The sequence below is a fragment of the Rhamphochromis longiceps genome, linkage group LG20 (assembly GCF_057381845.1).
Source record: "Rhamphochromis longiceps isolate RC_006_pf linkage group LG20, R_longiceps_female_GT1.1, whole genome shotgun sequence".
Lineage (NCBI taxonomy): Eukaryota > Metazoa > Chordata > Actinopteri > Cichliformes > Cichlidae > Rhamphochromis > Rhamphochromis longiceps.
Genome location: NC_140576.1, coordinates 21,392,011 through 21,418,028, shown reverse-complemented (window position 1 = coordinate 21,418,028; position 26,018 = coordinate 21,392,011). Strand labels below are relative to the sequence as shown.

Below are 26,018 nucleotides of genomic sequence, written 5' to 3'. Positions count from 1 at the left end.
TCACTGTAAACCCTGAATATGGGTGTATTTAACAATGTGCCCAGGACTAAATTGGAGACTTACTAAGAAAAGACACCTTCTTTAGTACTTATGGTAAAATGTCAGATACACTTTTTTCCTAACTGTTTAATATTTGGGCTTTGTCCTACTGCATTACTTTTTAAAGCTTCTGGGAAACAACAGCAAAATGTAAACATTTTGTTGCACTTAAAACTGAAATCAGTTACAAGTGAAATTTTAGGCACTTCATCTTGCGATGACTCTATTTTTTATTTATTTTCTTAAAACTTTTTAAATATTAATTAAAAGATTTAAGAGGGTAGGAAAAAAAAAGTCATATCGCTCCCTAACAAAAATAAATGTTACCCTTAACTAACAACTCCTTGAGCGTATCAGATCTAAAGTTCATGCTTCAACGACATACTGCACACTACGTTCTGTTGCATTGTACAAAGAGCAGAATAACAAGAGCTTTTGCCAGAGGTGCGCTGTAGTTCAGGAAGACACAGACTGCAGGTTTAAGAAGCTGCAGAAAAAGGTCAATATCAGTCAAAGAAAGGTTCATTCTTCATTTAACCTCCAGGCTCTGTGGAATGAAATCTGAAGAATAACTCAGCAGCTACACAGATGTTTGTTTTTTCTCTCTGCAACATTAATGTATTATCACAACAAGAAAACAGCTGCAATTAGATCAGTCAGAATAGATTACACTGTGAGAAATACTTCCTCAGATGACTCATACCAAAGAGTGTTTACTAAAAAATGTATTTCACCAGAAAAACAAAACTTCACCGCAGTTCGTTGTTTCAGACAGTTATTCTTCCCCTGACCTTGCTCGTCCTTGGCTGTGGACTATAAGCCTGGTGACAGCGGCGTCAACTTGTCCTGTAATGTACAATCACATATTTGTGATAAATCCTGACCGCACAGATTTAAACCGTCCACTCTTGGCACCCGCTGCGGCCGATCCACAGGGTCACCGTTAGTGGAGAATATGATTTAGGAGGCCCGCAGGAAGTGGGCACGCCGAGACGTCTGAGTAAATCTACACCACCTTTTACCACTTTCAAGCTCAATTTTAAGAGTATGATCAACATGGAAAATCCATATTTATGAAATTAGTCAAAAGGTTCTCAAGAAAACTGACATTTTCAGGAGAATCCACAAGTGGCTCTAAACACTGAACATGTTCTCCTGATGTTGGACTTCTATAATATCTATAACAACTACTGTTAATATCCAAGATGCAATCAATAAAAAAGTGATAGTATTACCAGTTAAATAAGGCAGAATGTTGAAATAAAAGAAAAAAAAAGATTAATCAAGTTAATTGCCAGTAAATTAACCACAGCTAATTCTGACATTCAATTAATTATTAAAAGCAGGGAGAAGAGAAAGGTCCAACAAGCCGTACCAAAATAGCTTTTGATAGCATGAAAACTGAAAAGAAATTCTTAAAGCTGTTCAATTTGTAGATAAGTAAAATACTGTTGTTGTTGTTTCAGTTACAAAATACTCTACAAGCTACAGTTTTGTGCAGTCATTTTGTAGATCAACTGTGATCTGTTAAAAGTACACGCACATATAATAACAGCTTACTGACTGTCTACAGAAGAACCTGAAACTGTGCTTCTTAAAATTCTTCTTAGAAAATCTCAACTGACCCACATTTTGTTTTGTAAGTGGATTTTACATTAAACATTTTCAGGGCTTCACTCTAAAAAAAAGGGAAAAAATAAAAAGGAAGCTTCTTTTTCAGATTAGTTTTTATTCAGTGGTTTTACTGGTCTGACCCACCCAAAATAAAACTGGCCATATGTGGCCCCCGAACTATGAATAATTTGACACTCTGATGCACAATCAATTATCAAATATGTTATCTGGTAAAAGCTTTACACAGCTGGTATTTCATTTTTTTGCTGTTGAACTGAATATCTTGGGGTTTTCACTGATATGTAGAGTAAACAAGTAATCTGAAGATTTTACCTTGGGTTTTGGGAATCTCTGGTGGGTATTTTTAAAAAAATATTTTCTGACATTTTATAAATAAAATGTAAAAATAAAACATTTTATAAATAAAATGTTCAGTGAAAGAAATATCTGAGAAACTTTTGTATCATACTGAATTTTCTAGCACCGCTCAAGCCACAGGAAGAGAAAAGCAAAGCACACATGGACACACACAGATCTGATGTTACTTACAACAGAAAGAGGAACAATTTTCTTTTAATAGTCTTGACTCATATTTGTACAATAATGTGTTATTTAGTCAAACTAGTGATGTGATGCGAGTGCTTCCTGTTGACAGTGAATCAAACAGGTGCATCATTTGTGTTTTCTGCTTTGTGAGGCAACTGCAAGATTTTGTTTTGTCTTTTTTTCCCCCCGTGTGATGAAATCTCTAATGAAAAATGATGCAGCATAACAATCACGGTGTGAGCTAATGAATTCACACAAACACAAACCAACCCAGAGATATGCAGCCAATTTAGTGAGCACGAATCTAATTCTGGATTTCACCCTAATCAAAAAAGATGTAATTAATTAATCAGATAATTCACTGCCACGCATGGCAGGACACACATCTGTGCACTGGTAATGGGGAGGGAGAGAGCGAGAGAGAGAGGGGGAAGCTGAGCTGTGCGGCGCTTGTACTTCCCTGTAGCCAAGCTCGTCAGCAGTGCTGGAATCCAGTGCAGCTTTAAAAAAGGTCCAGCTCTCCCAGACGCTCTGATAGCCTCTCCTCTGTACTGTATGTGTGCTCTCAGCATGTGAGTACAGTGCGGCGTGTCGAAGGGATGGAAAGATCTGAAGCTGTTTGTGGTAAAGGAGGTGACATGAGGGAGGCCGTGCCTGTACAAGACAAACATAAACTGTGCCACTTCATCTGAAAACAATGGGGGACAGGACACTGAGTGTGTTCTCATCCACATCTCCATTGTCTACCCTCCTCTTTTACTCCTCCTCTGAGCATGGAGCATAAGAGGGGTGAAAGGGGGAGGGGAGGAGAGGAGGAGGGGGAGCAGCAGTGGGAGCAGTGGGGGTCTGGCTGTGTTCTTTCTCCTCTGTCTGTGTGCGAATGCACAGACGGTTCAGTAGTAATTTGATGTGTGTCCCCGGGGACATTTGATGGATTAAAGCTAAGCAGCTCCATTTCGCAGCACCACCTGATCTTCCACTGCCTGTGCCCCATATAAAGGCTGGCGTGATTGCTGATCTCAGCTAGTCTGACAGTCTCTCTCTCTCCCTCCTCTCTCTGTCTGTCTCCATCTCTTCTCTTCCTCACTGGTCCCTTAAGCCTGCTGCATCACAGGAGCTATCCAGTGCTGAACAGGATCGCTTTTATTTTTTATTTTTTTATTTTTCCGGGGGAAGCTGGGGGAGCCAGAGAGTATCACACAGCATTGCCGGCAGCCTTGTTGTCCACTGGTTTCCATTTTCTTTCTTATCTTATGTTTTTGGCTCTTGTCTTCACATTAACCACAAGGATTATCGTCAAGCCAGCTCTGCTTGTGTGCTTCCTCAGAAGGGTCTTTTCAGTTCTCTCATGCGTTTTTCTCAGCTCTGTGTTTTTATCCATTGAAACATGCCCCGCTCATTTTTGGTAAAGAAGATCAAGCTTGATGATTTCTCTTCGTCCAATGTGGCCACTTCCAATCATCATCACCACCTGGACGACTCGTTCACTTTTGCACGCTCCATCACAGACTCGGTGACCAGCCTCGGGGTTCGTCTCAGCGAGAATGGTGAGTTAACATGCCTCCAGTCCGAGCTGCTCCAGTTAAAGATGTGCTAGCGCTGCTGCCTGTAAACAGCTCCGGTGCTGATTTCAGCATGCCTGATATTTCCACACTTAGCACAGATGGTATCTTCTTTTGCTTTGTTGTTGAGTGAGAATTTCCTTTGAGTCAGCCAACAGCATGCTTGTAGCATGTAAATTAATTTAGATGTTACATTAAGCCAGCTGATTTTTGCACTGGTATCCTAAATAATCCTCTCCAGAGGCACCCCACCCCCACCAGTGTGCTCCCAGACTTTTGTTTTTTGACTCTAGTGAAGGACAGACGCAATTCAGGTCAAAGCCACGGATTAGTTTATGTAAATAGGGAGCAAAACGTGTGTCTAATCAGGAGAAGCTCCTGTTACGTATTTGTATGACTGCACCAACCTGTGGTGGCTGAACGCACATGGGCTGACTATATCTGGTCATCATGTGGACTAAAAAAATTCATGAATATGAGCGATGAGCATCAGATGATACATTTGTCCTTAGCTGTTATTGTCCTTGAGTTCCGATCACGGTCCGATCCTCCCTTGCCCCCCTCTTCCCATCCAAATGGAGCATGCACAGTCTCCCCACCCCCATCGCTCCACTACATCTTTCTCTTCCTTCCGGGCATTTGAAAACTAGCAGGGGTTAGAGTTTCAGCCGTGCAGGCCTATCGCCGCCACAAGAGACATTAACACAGTGTACAGTAGAGCCAGGAGGGAGGTGGGGAGTTGGGTTAAAGGCATAGTGAGGGGAAGGAGAAAAGGGAGACAAAAATGCTTGGGGCAGCAATGAGGCCGATCACGTGACAGATGTACAGTAAACACGAAGAAAGGCACATAGCTGCACTGTGGACACCACACTCACTGCTCGCACTAAGCTCCCGTCAGAGCTGTGAGGCGACCTTCACTTTCACGGTCCGCTTTAAGCCTGCCGCTTCCATTTTGTGGCCACGTTTGGTGGGCCATATGTGAGTCTTTGTTGTGGTTTCTCGGGATGTTTGCATGGCGAGAGAGGCTTCACGGTCCACGGCTAAATGCTGTGTTCATACCCACCTGTTATTCAACCTTGTCAGCAACAAGGTGAAATTCAAAAGACGGGGGATTTAAAAAAAAAAATGTTATTCGGGGCAAAAGAGACTGAACAGGTTTACAAAACTCTAAATAACTTCCAGGTGAAGACAAAAAAAAATTATGTCTGTTAAAACGTTTTTATATATTTAATCATATAGTGCAGCTTACACTAATTCTGTTTTTTAGTTTTCCTTCTGCAAGATTTAAAATAATTAGAAATCCATTTGTATAATTTTTGTCACTCTCTATTGTTCTTGAATCTATTGTTCAACACCGTGAATAATGCATTATATTAAAAAGAAAGAAAACACAATAAGGCAAAACATTAATTTTGACAAAAGGTATTTAATTCTAACAAAAGAATTGTTCTTTTCATGCCGAGTTAAAAAAAAAAGGTAAAAAAAAAAAAGAATCCTCAGCGTGGCTGAAATCCCTAACATCAGCACTTCTGCCGTGCCAGGAGAGTTTCTTCCCCCCATTGTGGAGACATTTGACTTGAGTGTCTGTCGAACAACAAAGAGGGGTGGCTGAGAGGGTCCATTAATTACATGCTTGCTTTGCATTACAGAAATGAGTCTATGGGCTGTAAAGGCTGATACAGCTCGAGTCCTAAAGCTTCGTGTCTGACCTTGGGTAATTGAAACATAGTAAACAATTCCGCTTATACTGATGCAGCAAAGTATGCTTTGCTGATAAAAAAAAAAAAAAGCAGAAAAAGCCCATGCTGCGATTTGTAGCATGCAATTATATTCATAACATTTAATAGTGTGGCTGCAAAACAGGTGGATTTAATTTCTGAAGCAGAAGCAGCACTTGCCTATTTAACTGTAATTATAAGAATATGTTTTTAAAGGATAAATAAACATGTGTTTTTTCTAATAATCTGGTTTTGAAAACAAGTGTTCCTCTCTTTCTGACAAACACCATCTGTGCATTTAAAAAAGTGAAGCCATGCAGTGCAGCACAATAATGTGTGCGCAGGCCTGGTGTTTTCCCTGTCCCCGGGTGTCATGGTCATGTCTTTGACAAAGTGGGTGTGTGAACTCAAACCCTTGGGAATGGAGACGCTGCAGTAAGAGAGCACTTCAACTGATTTCTTAATGGCTTGTTTCTTGGAGGTACTTCAGTGTGCTCACTGCTGCAGACAGGTGACCTTCTTCACAAAAAACGTGCATGATGCCATTTTGCACAATATCAAGCACGCACTCAATAGACTGCTATTGTGTGTTGCAGGTACTTGATCTGTTTCTTGCATTATTTCTGTCTTCTCCAGCACTCAGCTGTTCTAACAGCTGCACTATTTTTACAGATGATAGCCTATTGATCACTTCAAAACTTTGAATTTCATTAAAAAAGAAGTCAATACCTAATTTCCACTGCTTGCTGCACACGGTGCAGGAATGGCTTTTTTTTCTGCAGTTATGCACTATTTGTCAGGGGAAGGAAATTTCACCACATTTTATGTTTGCTCGCTTATGTTTAACCTATAGAATATCAAGCCTGAAGGTAGTATATGCTCCAGAGATTCATAACGTAAGGCTAGATCGAGTTACGTTTTGATGCATTTAGCTGCCAGCCAGCCTTCTAGCTCCTGTAGCACTGAGCTGCTTCGGAGAGAAAGGAAAGACTTGAATGATGCCAATAAAATATATCACTCTGAAACCATGCTCTGCGCAGTTTAAATCACTTAGGGGCCTTGCTCTACTGCATCATGTTTAAACCTGCTTGAAGAAGTAGCACAAAAGACCTGCATTAGATATGCATGTATCACATTAGTCTGTTTCACAACAAGCAAAGAAACACATTTAATTTGTTAAACCTGTATAAAAAGCTTTAAAATAAAATAGTAAAAAAAGGGGAGATTTTTATTCTAGGATTTAGTCTTAAAATATAATTCTCTTTGATGTCAGCAGTCGCAGTGAAAGACGGGCCAGTCAGTGAGCCTACTACATTTAAGAAGGATTTTAATATGCATCTTCCTACACAGGAGACTTCTTTGATGAGCTATTATCTAGCGCTCATCTTTATTGTAAAATTGCAACCTCTCTAAACGCAGCTGAGCTTGCACGTTTCCCTGCATCACTGAGCTATTGTCTGTACAACCTGTGGGTTGTGGAAAAAATGAAATTAGCTCTGCCACTCAGTCTTTCACCATCATGCAACACTACAATCATGTAATCATTAGCATGTCACTGTGTCCTTACTCATCACAACCCTTGGCCAACTGTGTTTGTGTGTTTCTCTTGTCCAGGATACATCCAGGATTACATCACGCCATCTGTATACCAGGGGGAGAAGAAGATGGAGCACAAGCTTGCTTCACCAGTGTCAGACCCCCTGTACACCCAGGTGAGCAGCGGAGGGGAGTACTGTGACCCTGACCTGAAGCACCCCGACAGCCCCCAGTCTGGCATGACCGCCAGCGGCTTCTACACTGGTGAATCGGAGGCCCTGGCCGAGGGTTACACCATGGATGCCTTCTTCATCTCTGACGGGCGCTCGAGGCGAAAGGGAGATGGGGAGAGTCGTGGTGGAGGCTCCAGAAGCAGCAGTGCCAACGGTGGGGCTCAGGAGAGGGGAGCCGGCACGCCTCGCCACACCTGCAATGAGTGCGGCAAGACGTACGCCACCTCCTCCAACCTCAGCAGACACAAGCAGACGCATCGCAGCCTGGACAGCAAGATGGCCCGCAAGTGTCCCACCTGTAGTAAAGTGTACGTATCCATGCCAGCGCTGGCCATGCACATCCTCACCCACGACCTCAAGCACAAGTGCGAGGTGTGCAACAAAGCCTTCAGCAGGCCGTGGCTGCTTCAAGGTCACATGCGCTCACACACGGGGGAGAAGCCCTTTGCCTGCGCCCACTGTGGCAAAGCCTTTGCTGACCGTTCAAACCTCCGCGCCCACATGCAAACACACTCTGCCTTCAAACACTACAGATGCAAGCGCTGCAATAAGACCTTCGCTCTCAAGTCCTACTTGAACAAGCACTATGAGTCAGCTTGCTTCAAGGGCTCTGCAGACGAAGATGACTCTGGATCAGACAACTAACCACAAGGAAGAAGTAAAACACTGAACCCCTGTTGTAGGTTCACAACCAATAACCCTGTTCACTCTGCCCTCCATGCCTTTTTTCTTCCCTTTTTTTAGAAAGCAATATTTTCACTGAGATTACGTGAAGAAACTCTAATGATTATGGCAAAGACAATTTCAGAAGATGCTGGATTTTTTTCCCTGCACAGTAGCTAATCGTCCACAGAAACATACAATCAAACAACCTTCCCCCAAATAGAGACTGTAGATGATAGATGTACACAATTCAGCAACATGCTTGCCACGGATGTGGGAACATGGAAACACACAAAGACATGCGTGCACACACAGACACACACAGACACACACACACGATAATATATGAGGCCTGGCATGTGAATTTTTATCAATGACTAATATGATATTGATATCAATAGTAATAATATTTAGAATCCTGATATTTTATAGGAAATAGTAATGAAAAAAGAAAAAAAAACATAAAAAAGGACTAACAGTGTTCTTTTGTTTTTTAGAGACAAAATGACCTCTTGTATTTTTATGCTGCTTTTTATTTGCTAAGAATTGAATTCTTTTGCAACTGCCAACATGAACTTTTTATGAAAATGTGAACTATGACAGTATTTGCAAAAAAGGGAGATCATTTTAAAAGGTAAAACACACAAACCCCTTTTCCACACCAGTGTTTCAATTCAATGGATGTTATTTTTCTATTTGATTTTTCTAAATTTATTTTTTTGTGCTGATTATCCCTTCTTAATCAAATGCTTCTTTGTAACTGTGGGTACTCACAAAAAAAAAGCCGAGTTAAATAAGCTATTTAAGATCATAGGTCATCCAATTCAATTCTGCAAGAGCAGTGGTTTTAAAACGTTGGCCTGTTGAACAGGTTATCACGCACTCCGCCTGATCAAATTCATAGTCTCACCCTGATGCACAGACACTGAGAGCCAGACCAAATGATCTCGTCGTTATAATAAGTGCCATGTGCGGTTGACTCGTCTATAGCAATGAAAACTCGTTGTTCTTCCTCCACCGTGGTGGCTTCCATAAACTCCAGTCTTTACGAGCAATCTTCACCCAGTGTTCGAGGTGCTCCCCCCCCCTCCGCCAGTGTTACCTCAGAGTGAAGGTATGGACTCACCCACCCTCAGTTACAAAGTGACAGTCAAATTTTTCTGTTTGTCTGTTTTATATGTCGCTAAAAGCTCCGCCCACAGTTTAGATGCATCCCATCTATTTATCATGTAAATACTTTATTTATTTACCTATTTATCTATCTATTTATTTATTTACCTGATTTTGTGTATTTATTGAAGACTTGCTTATTTATCATGTATTTATTTATGGTTTATAATTTTTAAAAAAGGAACATCCATTGACCTTGTAAGATGCTGCTGATTTTCAAAGAAAATGTTTATATGCATGAAAACTGTAGAGAGTCCATGGGACTTAGTTTTTTAAAGAGGAACAATGTACAGTAGCAGCGCTAGAAGACTTCAAATGAATGACTGCAGAAGTATTTTTGTTTTTGTGGCAATAACTTACCTGACATAGCAATTGACATGTATAACAATCATAACTCCACCTAGGGCAATAAAATGAAACAACTTTATCTCACGGTTTCTCCAAAGTCCACCTCCCCCTCCTCTTCCTCCTCATTACTGAAGATTTTCCGGGACTTTCTGTCTTTAAATCTCAGGCGACAAGGAATTTTTATAAACGGCCGACATAGACATGGATGTAGATGTAAAAACAAGTCAAATGATGTAGGTGTAATTAAGTTACACCAAGTCTGCAAAGGTGAAAAAGCAATAATAATTGTGAGAAAGTATCAAAATCTGTTCGTATTCACCTGAAAGTATTACTGTTGTTCAGACCAAGCAGGTGCAAAAATATCTTCTGGCAGCTTGAGTAACTGAATTGCTAGAAGGTTTACAATAAATCTCATTTAACACACTGACATAATAAAGCAATTAAATATAGTTAAATAAAGTCGCAACCGATCCCAAACGTGTCACGTGCCGTTGAAGGAAATCTCTGAGGCAGAATAAAGCTGGCTGCACGTACATCTTAACCAGCACTAATGAAAATGATCTTGACATGAACTGCCTTGGTGGAGAAAGTTTTCAAGACTGTTGCAATAAAACGACGCGCTGTAATGCACTTCTAACTCCCACATCATTTGTCCCGCATCCCTCCCCACCCCAACAGCCGTCCTCATCCTGTCCCAACTGCTTCTAAACAGACGCAGCGAGGATGAGATGTGCTGAAGTGGGATTGGCGGAGGGTGGCGGAGTGTGGGAGGATAACAGGTGTTTGCAGACAGACTGCAGATAGGGAGCGTAATTGAGTCGGTGAGCGACCTCCAAGGGGAAGGTCAAGCACCAGCAGGCAAATGCACTGTCAGCTATTTGCATATTCCAAATGGATGGCACGATCACAGTAATGCTGAGCTTGCCCTTAATAAAACAAAAACACAATGCTGAGGATAAAAGAGCGTAAAGATGAGCTTCTGCTCTGTTTGTCCGTCCTCTCCTCCCCGTTTCACCATCATCCTGTCAATGCTCGCCTAACCGCTACAGCTGAATCACTGCATGAGAGCATCCAAACCACCTGTCTCCTGATTAACTTGCCGAACACACGTCGCTGTATTAGTGAACTAATGCAGAGATCACTGCTTCCAACTTATTCTATGTTTTACATTTCACCATGGCATATAAGGCATCTCCAAAACCTTTACTAAGGCAGAAGGCACCGAGATCATTAAAAAAAGATTGATTGGACATATATTATACCTGTAGGCTTCTATCTAAAACTGCGAGTATTACAGCTAGTCCTCAGAGAAAATACTAATTGCAGAGAGGGAGGCACAATTTGATTCCAAACTACTGATTTAGACGTAGGGAAACATTGTTCCTCTTTGATAATTTTGTAAATATATTTGTAAATATATCACAGCAATAATATGACAATGCATGTAGACATTTAATTGCTCTTTTTCTATTCATGCTGTCTTTTTTTATTTAAAGAAAAAAAAAAGACAAATACAGGTACCAATTGCAGTCTGGGTGGCCACGTGAATCAGGGAGTGTCTTGATTAAAAAGCTATCTGTTGTAAGTTACAAACAAAAAAACCTTCAAACTCTGTGTATTCTCAAAGATTTGATCATGTTCTGTTTTTCTTTTTAGTTGTATTTTTTTTCTTTTTAATTTATTTTCTTCTATTTATGTGCCCGGCTTGGCTGCGCAATGAAAAAGTGCCAAAAAGTATGATTTCCATGACAAAAGCCTTCAACATATGGTTGGCTGCTTGAAACCTTCCATATGGTCCTCAAAGAAAAAAAAAAACTGATTAAGATTTTCCACTTTCATCCTCTCTTTCTCTCTATTTATCTTCCTTCTCTCTCTCTCTCTCTCTCTCTCTCCGTCTTTCTCTGTTCCAGCTGAGTATGAAGAAACTTAAGCCATGATTGCTGAGGGGTGTTTTGATTTTATCTTGTTCTGCTACAATTAATAATGATGACAACAATAGCAATGATAACGTTAATAAAAACAATAGCACAAGGAACCTGCAAGTCCACTCTTCCCTTTAAAACAGTCAAATATGATTTTATTAAATGATAACGGGGTGTTTTTGTGTTTTTATTATCAACACATGCACACACACATGTATCCTGCAGATGTTTGCCCACACACTTAGAAAATGGCCAGCCTGGTATCTGTTTGGAGTATCCCTTAGTCAACATTAGCAGAGTGAGTAATTGTAATTATGACTATAATGTGCCATCAGCTGTAGCCTCCTCTGTCAATGTTTGAGGGATTTTATGAGCTTTACTGTCAATTTACTAACTTTTAATTTCACCGCTCGGAGGCACAGAAATGCCAATATCCTTTGTTTTTCACAACAGCTCGGAACGGGAGTGGTCAGAGGACCTGACAGCACCAATGTAGCTTTGAATAAGAGTTCCTGAGATGTCGGCGTTATCAAAAGCAGAGGCATCTGTTCCACCACTATTAAGCCCTTCCTGGTCATTAAATTTTAATGGAACATTGATTTTATGCTGGAACTACTCTTTCTGAGTGACTCAAAAGCCAGAGAAAAATATGGAACAAAATAAAAATGAATCATGACAGCGAACAGGGATTATTATTCTGGGGCTTTTCTTGATTGGTTTCCAGGGAATATACAACACTTGAATTCAATCGCTTGTGTCCTTCAGTGTCCTCCAGCAGCACAGCAGCAGTATAATGAGACAGCAGGCAGAGCAGAGCAGGGGCTCAGAAACAAGACGCTTAGCTGCACACTCCTTCCTTCAACATGGGGAAGCGGTGATTATCCTGGCTCCTGCCTCCATGGTAGTTATCCTAAAGTTAAACACGTAACAAAATAAAGCGGCATATTGGTTTTCACGTGTGGAGTCAAATGACAAGTTTATAGCCAAGTGCTGATTAAGCTCGCAGCACTGCAGACCGCACATCAACATTCACATGCGGCGCTCACTCAAACTTTACCCCGGCAGATGTTGTCCCTTATCAGATTTTATGATGAAAGTAAATAACTGATTTCATTACACGGCAATGGACTGTAAAATGGGGACCCACAGAATCCAATTACATCACCCATGGGTGTGCTGTGTGTGTAACAACAGCCACTGTGAGCGATCGCCATCAGGAGGCAGGTAGGGCAACTGTGGCCCTGCATACTATATCACACCCCCTCATCTGCAACGCTCCAAAACCCGGCACACAGCCAGCACCTCCCACTGCCCTCTCGCTGGCAGCAGATCAGGTAAATTATTTAAAACAACCTGCAAAATTGAGCGTGCTACACCCACACTTCAAAGATATTGACTTGAGAACACCATCATCTTCTGAGTGACTGTCTGAGAGAAAATATTTCTGCCTTCTGAAGGAGTAAGGGGTTAATAAAATGCTACCGCACAAATCTAGAGCAACAGGAACCGTTAAACCTCGCACACTGGAAAAAGGGTAACACTGCACACAAAATGAAGTAGCTGTGTTTTCTTTACTAATACGTCAATATATTTGCCAATCTTGCTAATATGTTATCTGCCTTAATCATGCAGCGTTTGATAAAGGTTTGATTACAAAACTGTGATTTAATTTTTTTTTACTATATTATGACATTTGTTAGATTAATCAGTAAATTGGGAATCTAATAATAACAATAATCTTTAAAGTATAGTATGTGCTCTGTCCAGCATGATCTTGTCTAAAAAGTTGAACTTTAAAAAAATCTATCAAATAGAAATTAACCTGGAAAAATTTTAATACTCAAGTATCTGTGCAAGAATTTTTAAAGCAGAAGTACTAAAATACTTTGTTGTTGAATATTTATTTTAATTCTTTAGCAGCTTTTAAATGAAAGATTTGAATATTTAAAAAATCCAAAACACTCCTTTCCTATATTTTAAATATAAACTAACTGAAAAAAAACATCTGCAGTTTTTTTTTTAATTATTAATTTGATGTAGTTCAAATTCTGATTTGCTACTCTGCACAGGAAAGTCATACACAGGCTATTGTGGTAAACACGGCAAACAAGCAGAGCTTAAACAACAATTTTGTTAATCAGTGAGTCCTTTCAGGTGCTCGCTCCCAAACATTTCCAGGTTCTGGCTTCTGACTTGTGAGACAAAAGAGTTTTATATAAATAAATATTTCAGTGTTTGGGGCACATGCCGAGATCTCTTTTTTTCCCACTGTTCATGGAATAAATGGCTCATTAATTCATCAAAGATCGGTCATAAAATAGACATGGATGCTCCTGCTGAATTTACAATCACTCTTTATTTCAGTTGCTGCAGGTGTCTCTCAGTTACTGGCTGGTGAAAAAGCAAACAACTAATCATTTTTGTAATTATCTAAATTATCATTAACTAATTCAACTCTCCTTTATCTGGTGCCGGCCCTTGCTCTGACCCTTTTCATACATCTGGCGCCATCTGTAGGCTGTTCACCAACTGTCAGCGTAAACAAAAAAAAAAAAAAACAGGCTTTGATGTTGATGACAGTGCTGTCAGTTCAACTGGATGATTCAGCTGAAGGAGAAAATCTGCTCTGCATCGTTTTCAAGCTCCTAAAATCCACATGCAAACAGTGCCCCACTGCATAACCAGCAGGTATGCACCCTGACCAAAGTCACTCAACAAGAGGTTGGTAAAACCAGCCAGGACCAACCAACTGTAACTGCCCCTTTAAGAGCTAACAGTTTGTCTTTTCACATTCTGCATCACAGGAGAGATGCTCATTAAAAGCGCCTCCATTCCTCACTGTTTCATCAAGTGAGACTGCCAAGCTCTTTAACTCAGTGTTCTTGATGTTTGTGCTGTTTGTGTAAAACCCATCTGTTTCCTCATCTCTCTGTTGGCAGAGGGTCCACCTCATCCGTATGCTTCTCTTTTTGAAGTCATGTCAAAATCGCATTTTTATGCATCTTAGATATCCAACTTGTCATCAGCACTCAGGCAAAAGTCAAGGAGGTTATTCCTTAAATAGCTCCTTTTTCCTTCATATACAATGTACGCAGTAACAAGGACAGCACTGCATTGCATTATAATTAGCAGAGCTGCAATAATTAGCTGATTAGCGTATAAGTTCATCAATCAGCAACTATTCTGATTACAGAAAAATAACAAAGCAAATTTTAGACCAAAATTCAAAATATTTACTTCTTAAATGTGAGGACGTTTACACAAACTTCAGATATATTTTTTTTTTTGTTCTGATGAGGATTAAAAAATATTTTACAGAATTTGCTGATTATGAAAAGGGCAGTTCAAACCCATATTCAATTGTTGTGCTTTTTAAAAGCATACTAATTAATGTCAGTTGAAACATGATAAGAAGATAGTACTGAATTGTGTTCAACTCGATGAATTCGGTAGGCATGTCTGATTATTTTATCACAGCCTTTTTGTCAGGTCACTCTAAAAAGGACTAGTGATTCATCTGAAAATGGAAATGTGCCTGTAAAATAGCAAATATGACCTTCATCGTTTTTGATGGAGACGCATTAAATGATCACGGTGTATAAATTCTGACCAATCTTGTAGGAGAACTGACTCTTGTGAACAATGAATCAACGGATGGACAGACAGACCCTTTGCCACATAAAAAATAATCGTTAACTTTCTTTATTGTGTGCTTTTTCTCATTTTTTTGTGAATGAATTACACTCAGAAGATGAGCGTTGGGTGCAGGCGACCATAATTGTGTAAAAGCTAACTAACAGAACAACTATCTAAGATTTTTCAGTACAATTGTGGCTTTAAAATAAAAACAATTTTCTAAATAAACATCAACATATAACAATATAACAACAATAACAATAATATAATTACAACAATATTAAAGAACTCAAATCATTTTCTGTCCTGTTATTTCTTGTTTAGCCAACTCAATTTTTAATACCTTTGTAGTTCAGCATATCACACTGGGAAAAAAAATTACTATAACTATTTTTGAACACACACATTGTCCTATACATGCATAGATAAACAACAAATAATTTAATAGGGATCACTTTGCATGAGCGTTACTGTCTGTCTGATTTAAAGAGGCCAGATGCTTATCCATCAGCTGTTATGTGTTCACATGTGTTTAAATATTGGCTTGCTTAAGTAAGTGGAGCGCCCTCTGTTGGGTTTGAGTTAAACAGCAGTAAAGACTCAGTGTAGTCAGTCACCTCCAGGTTAACTGATATTTACTGACTTTTGGAGGTTGTTTTGTTTTTCTTTTATGACTTCATGAAATGAGATCATCTACTGGCCGGTTCTGGTCCTCAGAACAAACTGTTTTGATGTGAGTTGCTGAGTTATAGATACACTCTCTGGTCACTTTACTAGCACACCTGTTCAACTGCAAATATCTAATCAGCCAATCACATGGCAGCAACTCAGAGCATTTAGAAATGTATACATGGTCAAGATGACCTGCTGAAACTCAAACTGAGCATCAGAATGGGGAAGAAAGGTGAATTACGTGCGGTATTTTCACCACACAACCATCTCTAATGTTTTGAGAGAAAGGTCTGAAAAAGAGAAAATACCCAGTGAGGAGCACTTCTCTGTGTGATCCCTTTAGCAATGCCAGAAGTCAAGAGGAGAATGACCAGACTGCAATCCTTCCTTGTATCAGTAAACCCAACAGAGGGCGCTCCACTTACTTAAGCAAGCCAATATTTATTTGTATCAGTGGTTCAGGTTGGTGGCAGTGGTGGTGCAATGGTATGAGGGCATATTTTCTTGGAACCTTGGGTCCCTTAGTACCATGTGAGCATTGTTTAAACACCACACCCTACCTGAATATTGATGCTGACCCTGTCACACATCTTCTGACGGCTGCTTTGTCAAAAAACTCTAATCATCTCTTGGAACAGGAAATTCACATCATGGATGACAAACCTGCAGCAACTGTGTGATGCTATCATGTCAACATGGACTGAAATCTCCAAGGAATAGTTCCAGCATTGTCGAATCTATGCCACAGAGAATTAAGCCAGTTCTGAAGGCAAAATGAGGTCCAACACAGTACTAGCAAAGTGTATCTAATTAGATGGCCAGGGAATGCAAGTTATACCTTGTGGTGCCAAAAAAGAAAAGAAAACTCAGCAGCAATGTCTATTGGAAGAAATCATGATTTAGTTAATCAAACTTGCGTGCAAATCTCTTTCTATACCAAACCAGATCTGCCAATCCTATGATTCTGCAGAAGAATCACCTCGAGCGCCACAAGATGAGTGACGTTTACTTCTTATATGTTTAAGGGAAGACGGAAAACTCCAAAACCTGGAAACTCACACCAAACAATCTGGGAAAAACAGCACTATTGGAAGGAGGGAAATCATGTTAATTTGATTTTTGGATGAACTGTTTCTTTTGGCTTTACAGTTGGAAAAAAATGTCTCTGTGCTTTTGTTTTTGCTATAAGGTCAATGAACGGTGCACTGAGTGTGACTGCAGTTTAATCCACATCTAAATAACCTCTCTCCGAAGCACCACTTGTTCTCTCTCTGTAGATGAGATTTGGGGTGCAAATTTATTTCAAGGCGAGGAAGATCATTAAACAGAAATCTCATTCTCATGTACTTGAAGGAGATAGTGCAGAAAATAATTTCATAGATTTCGGCAGCGACAGCCATCGGCGAGTAATCAACATCACTGAGCGAATCAGTCACACGTTCGGCCGGAAACACGCAGACATCCGCTGTTGCTAAACTGTGCTAAGATCTCACACACATTCATCTATCACAAAGAAGACTGAAAAGCAGCATCAGAATAATTATCACTTTAAAAGCATGTCAACTTGTAAAAAAAATAATACTGCGTAAATAAATATAGCTCACTTCCTTGTCTGAAAGCTGGCAGGTAATTTTCTCCAGCTGCTCTAAGTGTGACAATCCCACGGGGACTGAAATCTAATATTAACAGCAAATCATTATGTGGGAACTGTTCTTCCGTGACCTGCCGCTGTACCTGTGTGACTAACTCAATCTAAGTAATTGAGATATGTTAACAACTCGCATACCACCCTGCTGTGACAGCAGAGGGTCACGCAGAGTGTAGTGGGACTCTGAACACACTTTAACGCTGGAGATGATTTAAATGTCTATACTGCTTGACTGACACGGTCTCTTGTCTTCATGTGACGCTGGTTTCTTTTCAAACGGCTTTTGATTGACGGCAAAGCAACAATTCGACTATGGTATGAAGTGGTGAATGAGAGGGGAGAGACATGTCACCGTACTTATTTACTATACTGCAGTTATTCATGCAGGGACACTAAATCGTGGAGCCCATGTCAGCATATTATGATCCATGTCACTATATTAGAGTTTAAGTGGGGTTTTCAGTATTCTGGTGTCAGCTAAATTGCTCTTTCGGAAACAAAGTAGAAAATGTGAGGCAGTTTTCAAAGCTAAGCTGTTCTCCAGTGAAATAATAAACAGATTGCTGTTTCTACACAATCACCTGACAATGAGGCAAAAAAAAAAAAGAAGCTGATTACACCCACTGCAGCATAACAGGATCCATTTTGTTCATCTTTAATCTGTAATATTATATTATATGCTGATACCTCTGTTAATGATTACACACTATATATAGGCCACTTTCATGTTCTAACTGATCCCCGTGTGACCAATTAATCACCATAAAAGGCGCTGCCACTGCATTTCAAAGAATTTCTAATAATTCAATATACTGGGCTGCCTCTTCTGTCCAAGAAATCAGTTTTAATTGTCTCATTAGAAGATGATGCTGTAGCTTGCTGTAGCAAACAATAGTTGTTTCCGCTCCACTGCCGCAGATCTTTTGAAGTTTACTTACCTGTGTGAGCCCAGACATCCTTTTTTTCCCCATGTAGCCACAGCAACCTGGCTGGGTCTTTGAAATCCCTGCAAAAATAGAATATGAACAAGTGAGGAGGAGGAGGAAGAGGAAGAGGCCCATATCGTGCAACAGTCCACAAAAAAAACAGTGACCTCATTAATAGAAACCACTGCCACCGAAGGGCTCTGGGGTTGTTGCAGCTCTACATAACTGCACGATTAATTTCTGGAGTGAATTTTAATGGGACACAGCAGTTTTGCAGGCATGCGTTATATCTACACGTCTTTAAATGCTACCAAACGCACACCTAAAGTTTCTACTGTGGTTGAAACCCTGTGACCGCTGCCCTCGAGAGGGCATGGCAATTGTGTGATTGACAGAGAGAATAACCAATCAAAACCTTTCATTTTTAACAACAGGAAGTAAAGAAACAGTCGAGTGTACTGTAGTCGGGGGGTATGCTAAATGTTTCGGCTGTACTGTGGTGCAAAATCTCCGCTGAAGCTGGTGTTTTTAACCGGCAGAAATATGTCGATAGCGCCCAGTGACCGTGGACCGGCGGGCGGTGACCAAAGCACCGACAACAGGTCGATTCACTCGGACACCGTGGAGGAGGTCCATAACATCCCGATGCAGGTCATCATCAGACCATTTCCTCCAGTGCTGGACGAGCAGAAAGTCCAGAGCCTGATGGACACAATAAGGGTGACACGGTTGTTTTATGTTATCATTTGTTTGTGGATGATGAAGTTTCAGGGTAAATATTGGCCTCAGTTTAGCCACACACCTCTGTAGTGACAGGTTTTACTATAACAGTGCCAAATACGCTAAACCAGGCACTGTTGCGTTACAAGAAAAAAAACCCCCCAAACATCTGCAAACATTGGAAAACGTCTTTGTTTTCCAAGTACCTTTTTAACTTCCCAAACACTGCCCCAACTCCTCCCAATAAATGACGTACTTGTGATGAAGACCGTTGGCGCCCCCGGTCCAGCTGAAGACATGGCAGTTTTTTTCCTGCATTAACCTGCATGGCTTCTCTGCTTTCTCCACTTTCACTGTATGCAAAACAACTACAGAAAAGTGGCTGTTACGTCATTAAAAAGAAAATCAAAAGAAGCTGGTATTTTATCAAGTGTTGACTTTTGTATTTTTGAGCCAATCACAATATAGGACATTGTTTCAGTATGATAGATAGATAGATAGAGATTACACAGGATTGGTGTTAAATGGTGGGATTTTCTTCAAAAATTAATATATATTTAGTTAGAAATAGTTCCTTCCTCACTTTATTGGGAAGATTTTAGAATTATTTTAGTCCTTTGGTTTATCAGATAAATAGAATATATGTATGACACTTTTTACTTTTTCTTGTCGCTTAAATTTCACTCCACACCTTGTTGTAGGCTTTAACTGACACTTTATCTTTCCTTCCAGGAGACGGCAGACATCAGCGTTGTTCCTCCTATTGATGTGCTCTGGATCAAAGGCAGCGAGGGAGGAAATTACTACTACTCCTTTGGAGGCTGTCACAGGTTTGCTGCCTATCAGAGGTTGAACATGCAGACCATTCCAGCAAAGATCATCAAATCTAACATCTCAGACCTAAGCACTTACTTGGGGGCTTCAACGCCTGATCTGCGGTGATGCTGGAGCAGCTTGGAGCTTTCCACCCCACTCCACCCCCTGCTTCAAATGTACTTGCCTCAGGTGGATCATACATAATATGGCTGTAACTCTCCTGTTGGTGACTGCGGAGCAAAGGCTTTGCCAGCAGGGGGAAATGTAGCTCTTTAGTTAAATATGTTACATTTTGTGATTTGAAACAGCTTAAATGTATGCATGTTAATCATGTGATAGCTTTAATGTTGCCAAATACCATCTGCACATACACATTTAACAGTTTTCTTAAAGTTCTTTATTTAAAAAATATGACAGCTGAGATTGGGCTAAGATAAGTTTTTTTTTTGTTTTGTTTTTTTTTTTTAACTTAAATCGACTTATAGTGTGAAAGTATGAAAGAGAAAATGAATTTAGCACATCTTCATCTTGGCTATAAAATGAAACCTTAGCATCGAGCCCAATAACAATAGACAAAAGTGAGAGTGTCGGTCATCTTACTTCATGTAAGGAGAAAGGCGAGATGAGCTGTCGGAGAAAACGAGGCACCAACTATTCCATAAACCCAATTTTAAAAGTATAGCCCTATATAAAAGAATTTACTACAAGCTCTCAATTTTGCTGGTTTTATTGGTGATCATGGAATAAATATTACAACTAATTTACCTACATTTATTAATGATTCATTTTTTAAAAAGAAATAAACACCAGTCTTAAATTAAATGAACCTTTTATCCATTTGCTTTTTTCCAGTCTGCATTCTCAGCTGTTTGCTAATATCATAAAGATGATGTGAAGAAGATTTTTATAATAACAAACTTCTTAAAAAGTGACATAAACAAAGACATGCTACATATGTATACGATTCAACGCTACAAAAAATTGTAAAGAGAATACGACTTGCATCAATTTTTTTAAAGCATGTAGAGCCTCTATTTTCTCTTTTCCATCATCCTCTATGGTGTCACAACTCTGCTTCATCTAAATCTTTGCATATATGATGCCAGTTACTCGTTATTTTGATGCTAGTTGTCTGTGGATGCTCAGATGCAAGTAGTGATCAGCTCAACCCCGTCAGCCTTTTAAATGATGAAGCAGTTGTTTTAGCAGTGTGTTTATTCTGTAAACATAATCGAGTAACCCCCCCCCCAGTGGAAGATGGTTGGAGATGATCAGGTGTTTTCACAGCAGACGTTTCTACTTGTCAAAGTTGGAAAAAGCACAGCTGTTGCTGATAAAATGAACAACTTCTCATTTCTGTCGAAGCTCTCCTGTGACAGCGAGCCAGCCTGCACAGCGCGGCAGCAGAAACGGAAGCAGTGAAACTGAATTCAGCTATCATTAATTTTACTTATGTGCTTTTACTGTTGTGACACTTGCTTACAAAAAAAAGCCTGTTGTATCCACCAGTGGCTTTTCTTCAAATTCACCTCTTGAGGTGCTTCTGAGTACTGAGGAAGATTTAAATACACCTTCCCTGTCGCTGGTTGAAGTTATTTTTGTCTGAATTGTATCAGAAGGTCCCCGTGGATCTAGTTATAATTTTAGAATCAAATAGATGACTTTATGTTGCAGCTGCATATTTTCTTTTCAATAACTAAGAGACAATTACTGCAAACTGCTGTTTTTCCCTTTTTTATAAATCCCTGTAGCTCTGGTGTCACACAACCCTGCAGTTTTTCAGTCATATTCACCCACGTTGTTCATGCACAGTCAACTTTGATTTTGATGTTCCAGACAGCATAAGACAACGAGTTAATAGAAAGGAGCCTATAGACCAGATGGCTTGCCGAAGGAGTGAGGTGTTATGAGAACATCAAGCTGACAAAATGCAAGATGTTAAGTCTTGCTGAATCTGCTCATTGTGCTTGCCGTCAGTCTGTCTCTTTCTGTTGTTTCTTTTTTTTTTTTTTTTTTTTTCGCCTGTCCCATTTGGTTCTTTAGCCATCAGAATTGTTGTCTGAAGACCAACAAGGATACCCAATGGATTTACTTTGCCAAATGGATCTTCGTGGCATTGCCGTATTGGTCCATTTGGTCGATCTTTGTTTTTATTATTTATTATATTTTATTTTCAGATGTTACAGATGGGACAGACATGAGTGAGGGATAGGAAAGGGAGAAAGAAAGAGGAAGGAAAGGAAAAACAGAAGGGGAGAAGGACAGTGAGAAAGGGGGGGAGAAAAAAAATAAGAATCTCCTGGATCACCTGTTGAGAGAAGAATAGAAAACAAGCAAAAAAACAAAAAAAAACAAAGCAACATACTAAACACAACACCATCGCATTAATCTAGCTAAGTGTAAACAGCAGTAAATACTAAATATTCAATGTTGTTGTGCAGTACGCAGGACAGATGTGCTTCGAAGTAGTAGCCAAGAAAGGTGTAATTTAAGTCTACGAGCAGTGAACACCCGTGTGCATACCTGTGTGGATCAGCGTGCTTGTATTCCAAAGGTTTCTCCATGTAACGATCTGCTAGGGAGTGTGGGGGGGGGGGCATAGCCCCGTCCTCCAGGGTATGAAGCAGGTATGGAGGAGATCAAAACTCCAGACATCCAGAGGCCCCCAGAACACAAGAGACCAAAGTGATCCCCAGTGTTGTTTCAAAGTGATCCCCAGTGTAACCATCCAGATTGTGTTTTGACAAAGAAAGCGGAGGATCCTTCAACGTACTGGTCAGCTCGTATCAAATACTTTAACCAAGGCGATCTCAGATGCATACGAAAAATAACCCTGATTAGTTGCTCGCTCTTCAGGCTATGGTTCAGACTACAAATGTTTCTGTCTTGCCCTGCCTCACATAAATAAATGCACACCTCTTTTAACCACACAAACAAACAAAACCCAAAGAAAGAAACAAAAAAAGCAACATTTTACAACTTCAACCTAAAGTGCTCTATCTATGCAAGATAGCATGGGTGCTGTGTTTATTGTTGTGGTTGACCTTCAGGCAGGCCTTGCTTACTAAATCAAGCCAGACAGCAGTTCCTTTGCCTCAGTCTTAGAGGAAGGAACTGTCGTCTTACAGAATAATATAAGTACGCTATACATTGAGTCGTGGCCTTTCCAACATCAGCTGAGAGCAACCTGCTGATCTCCCTTTGTGGCCATCGAGGAAGTGAAGGGAGACCCGGTGCAGCTTTTACCGAGAGGCCCCTAAAGGACTCTAAATTTCACCTTTGAATCGTCGCGTGTGAGAAGATTTCCTGTGGCTCCCTCACTGTCTGGAAGTAACCGTATCCTCAAAGGGGTTTTGACACGCAATACTGGTATGAAAAAATACATTGCACCTGTTGCTTCAGGGGAGCGGTTTCCATGGGTGGTTCTGCACACTTTATCTTTGAGGATTTAAACAGATCAAGGGGATTTGAGGGTTAAGAAGAGGAACTGTTTGAGGCAAATGGATGGATTCTAACACACACACACAACTCACAAATGAATTTTGTTTTTGGGAGAGGTGGTTGGTGACGTTCTTGCCAATTGTTTGCCCGACTTGTGTTTCAGCCAATTTCCTGTTTCCGGGCTTAATCACATGTTGAAGGCTGTCATTATTCAGAAAGAGAGAGAAACGCCTACAGTTTATGAGTATTTAAAGAGCCTGCTCCTGTACCTGAGGAAATTGTTTTATTGATAAAAACAGTGCAACACATTGATCAATAAAACATTATGTGACCACAGCAGCGTGACGAGGCACCAGGATAGCACACGGATAAATTGAGGCCACGCCACTTCCATAGACTGGATTTCCATTTCTCATTTACTTTTTGGCTGTTTGCTGATGTATTGCTTTTACTGGTATTTACTTCATGTTTACAAGCCTTTTATTTGGTGATGCTTTTTTGCACTGAACAGGGTTTGATGTAGTTACAAATATTTTAAAAAAGAAACACCGAAACAAATACACAGAAGTGGACAAATGAAACAAAAACTGGCTATTTTTGTATCAAACATCAGCATGAATAATAATGGAAGACTATAAAACAAACTGACTGATATTAAAATTTATGTTTTTGATGTGCACACTTATAAAATAGTTCTGACAGTATCTTAACTGTCTTTCCTTTTTTGTGCTATTTTGAGGGAACCCATGCAGATTGTGGGGCTCTAAGCAATAACTTTTATAATGAGGAGGTTAGGAAGAGTTAATAAGCATGTTGGACTTTAAAAGCTCTATTCACATTAAAAGCACTAATTAAGGAAAAGGTCATTAGATGAGTATCTTGTTTATGTAGCTGTTAGAGTGGCTTCTGCTTTAAAAATAAAAAATAAAAACGTTAGACTTCAGTAATGAATGGCTTTTGAACCTTTTCTGATTACAGCAGGCTTTGTGTCTGCAACACATAGACATCAAATATCTTGAATTCAATAAAAAAAAAACAACAACAACCAAAAAACATCAGAACATGTCTTTCATCTTCACTTTGTTTTCGTCATATCTGCTGGAAAAGAACTGGAGTATCATCTTCAGCATCCAAATCCTATTGAAAAACATTTTTATCATTGTTGAAATTATATGCCTGTAATGGTATAGAACTGTATGAATTAAAATGATGCAATTTTCTACAATACTAACCAGCTTATTGTTGTGTCAGATATTCCAGTAAAAATCTGTGTAGAAATCAATTTTTCTCCATGTTTGTGGATTTCATTTTTGTGGCAGATTCATCTTGAAATGCATTATAAAGTCATCAATCTTTATCTAGAAAGTGACTCAGTGGTGCAGTCAAACTGCTTACATACTATTAAGTTGATTCTGGCTTCCTTGTTTAGTTTGTCCACATTTTAAAATGAAGCTGAAAAATGATCTCTGGTTAGCCAGCTCACCCATTTGTTCCACTTGGGGAGGCATTACAGCCAAACCCTCTTGAAAGAGTTTAGGTTTAACTCCGTTTAAGTCGATGAGGACTTCTCACAGCTTCCTATCCGGAATTCCCTCAGACTGCTGGTGGCTGCAGGCGTGTAATTTGTGCCAGATTTGCAACGCCGTATCCACCCTCTGACCTAAAAACAGAGACACATTGTGCACAAACCTTCTACTCTATGTAGCTTTGTGAAAGTGTTCATGTGGCTTAATGACAATAGGCTGTATTTCACTCAGCCTGCAGAACTGTGATGTGGCTCTTTTGGAGAGTTTCCACTATAAATGATGATCAAAGTAATTGGAAAGCATTGTCAGTGATCAATTATCGGGTATTTAACATCTGCTTACTTCTCAAGAATTGCTCTGTAGACTTTAGTTGGAGGTGTAGGAAAAAGCCCAAGACGCCTGTTGTGGCATCGGCTAAATATGATACAGCCAGGGGACAAACAAAAACTCTATACAACATTTTTGCTCAGCTTGCATGTAATAACTTTAATGCAAAACAGAACTATTGTTAAAGGGAACAGAGTCTTTTCATTTTCAAAACCATATTTGCATTATTGGACTTCCTTAGAAAACCTACACTTTGGTACAGCCCCTCCATTCATTCACTTATGGAAACTTACTTTTGATTGGCTGCCCCTCATAAACTAACGATTGTGAAAAGGAAAGTGTGCGTTAATGAAAGTATGAATAGCAAGACTCATCTTCTCAAAACTTATTCATAAACCTAAAATCTGTAACAATTTTATTTATACAGCGCCAAATAACAGCAACAGTTGCCTCAAGGCACCTTATATTGAAAGGTAAAGACCCTACAGTAATATATAGAAAACAGGGAAAACCCTAACAATTAGATGAGACCCTATAAACAAGCACTTTGGTGACAGCGGGAAGGAAAAATTCCCTTAGAAGAAATCTCCGGCAGAACCAGGTTGAGTAAGTCCCTTCTGAGGTTAGGGGAGGAAAACAGGACAAAGACACACAAAACTCAACGCATCATGGGAAGCCGCTGGCAGCCTCGGGGTATTGCAGTATAACGAAGGGAGGATTCAGGGTCACCTGATCCAGCCCTAACTATATGCTTTAGGAAAGGAAGCTTTAAGCCTAACCATAAAAATTAGAGATGGTGTCTGTCTCTTAAATTTGAGAGTTGGTTCCAAACAAGACAGGTCTGAAAACTGAAGGCTCTACCTCCCATTGTGCTTTTATATACCCTAAGAACCAGCAGTCTGAGAGCAAAGTGCTCTATAGGGGTAATACAGTACTATGAGCTCTTATGTGTGAA

At 39.9% G+C, this 26,018-nt stretch overlaps 2 protein-coding genes and 1 long non-coding RNA gene across 3 annotated transcripts; 2 read left to right on the top strand and 1 right to left on the bottom strand.

Moving 5' to 3' along the window:
• The first annotated feature begins 3,184 nt into the window (after positions 1 to 3,184).
• Positions 3,185 to 11,284, top strand: scrt2 (scratch family zinc finger 2). Its single transcript, XM_085394360.1, has 2 exons — positions 3,185 to 3,746; positions 7,094 to 11,284. The coding sequence occupies exons 1-2, from the start codon at positions 3,587 to 3,589 to the stop codon at positions 7,891 to 7,893; spliced, it is 960 nt and encodes a 319-aa protein (XP_085250486.1). The 5' UTR covers positions 3,185 to 3,586; the 3' UTR covers positions 7,894 to 11,284.
• Positions 11,285 to 11,426: 142 nt separating this feature from the next.
• On the bottom strand, positions 11,427 to 18,555 carry LOC146645243 (uncharacterized). The gene is made up of 3 exons (XR_014909125.1): positions 18,401 to 18,555; positions 18,246 to 18,313; positions 11,427 to 12,261 (listed from the first exon to the last, which is right to left on the bottom strand). It is a non-coding gene; the product is annotated as an uncharacterized LOC146645243 (long non-coding RNA).
• A 119-nt stretch (positions 18,556 to 18,674) lies between these two features.
• On the top strand, positions 18,675 to 22,129 carry srxn1 (sulfiredoxin 1 homolog (S. cerevisiae)). Its single transcript, XM_085394365.1, has 2 exons — positions 18,675 to 18,953; positions 19,686 to 22,129. The coding sequence occupies exons 1-2, from the start codon at positions 18,714 to 18,716 to the stop codon at positions 19,893 to 19,895; spliced, it is 450 nt and encodes a 149-aa protein (XP_085250491.1). The 5' UTR covers positions 18,675 to 18,713; the 3' UTR covers positions 19,896 to 22,129.
• Positions 22,130 to 26,018: the final 3,889 nt, after the last annotated feature.

What these genes read in the sequence shown, in the direction of transcription:
- scrt2 (XM_085394360.1), top strand. Translation starts at nt 3,587, where the DNA reads ATGCCCCGCTCATTTTTGGTAAAGAAGATCAAGCTTGATGATTTCTCT. An exon ending in GGTTCGTCTCAGCGAGAATG is followed by an intron (nt 3,747 to 7,093) that starts GTGAGTTAACAT and finishes TCTCTTGTCCAG; the next exon opens with GATACATCCAGGATTACATC.
- srxn1 (XM_085394365.1), top strand. Translation starts at nt 18,714, where the DNA reads ATGTTTCGGCTGTACTGTGGTGCAAAATCTCCGCTGAAGCTGGTGTTT. An exon ending in GCCTGATGGACACAATAAGG is followed by an intron (nt 18,954 to 19,685) that starts GTGACACGGTTG and finishes CTTTCCTTCCAG; the next exon opens with GAGACGGCAGACATCAGCGT.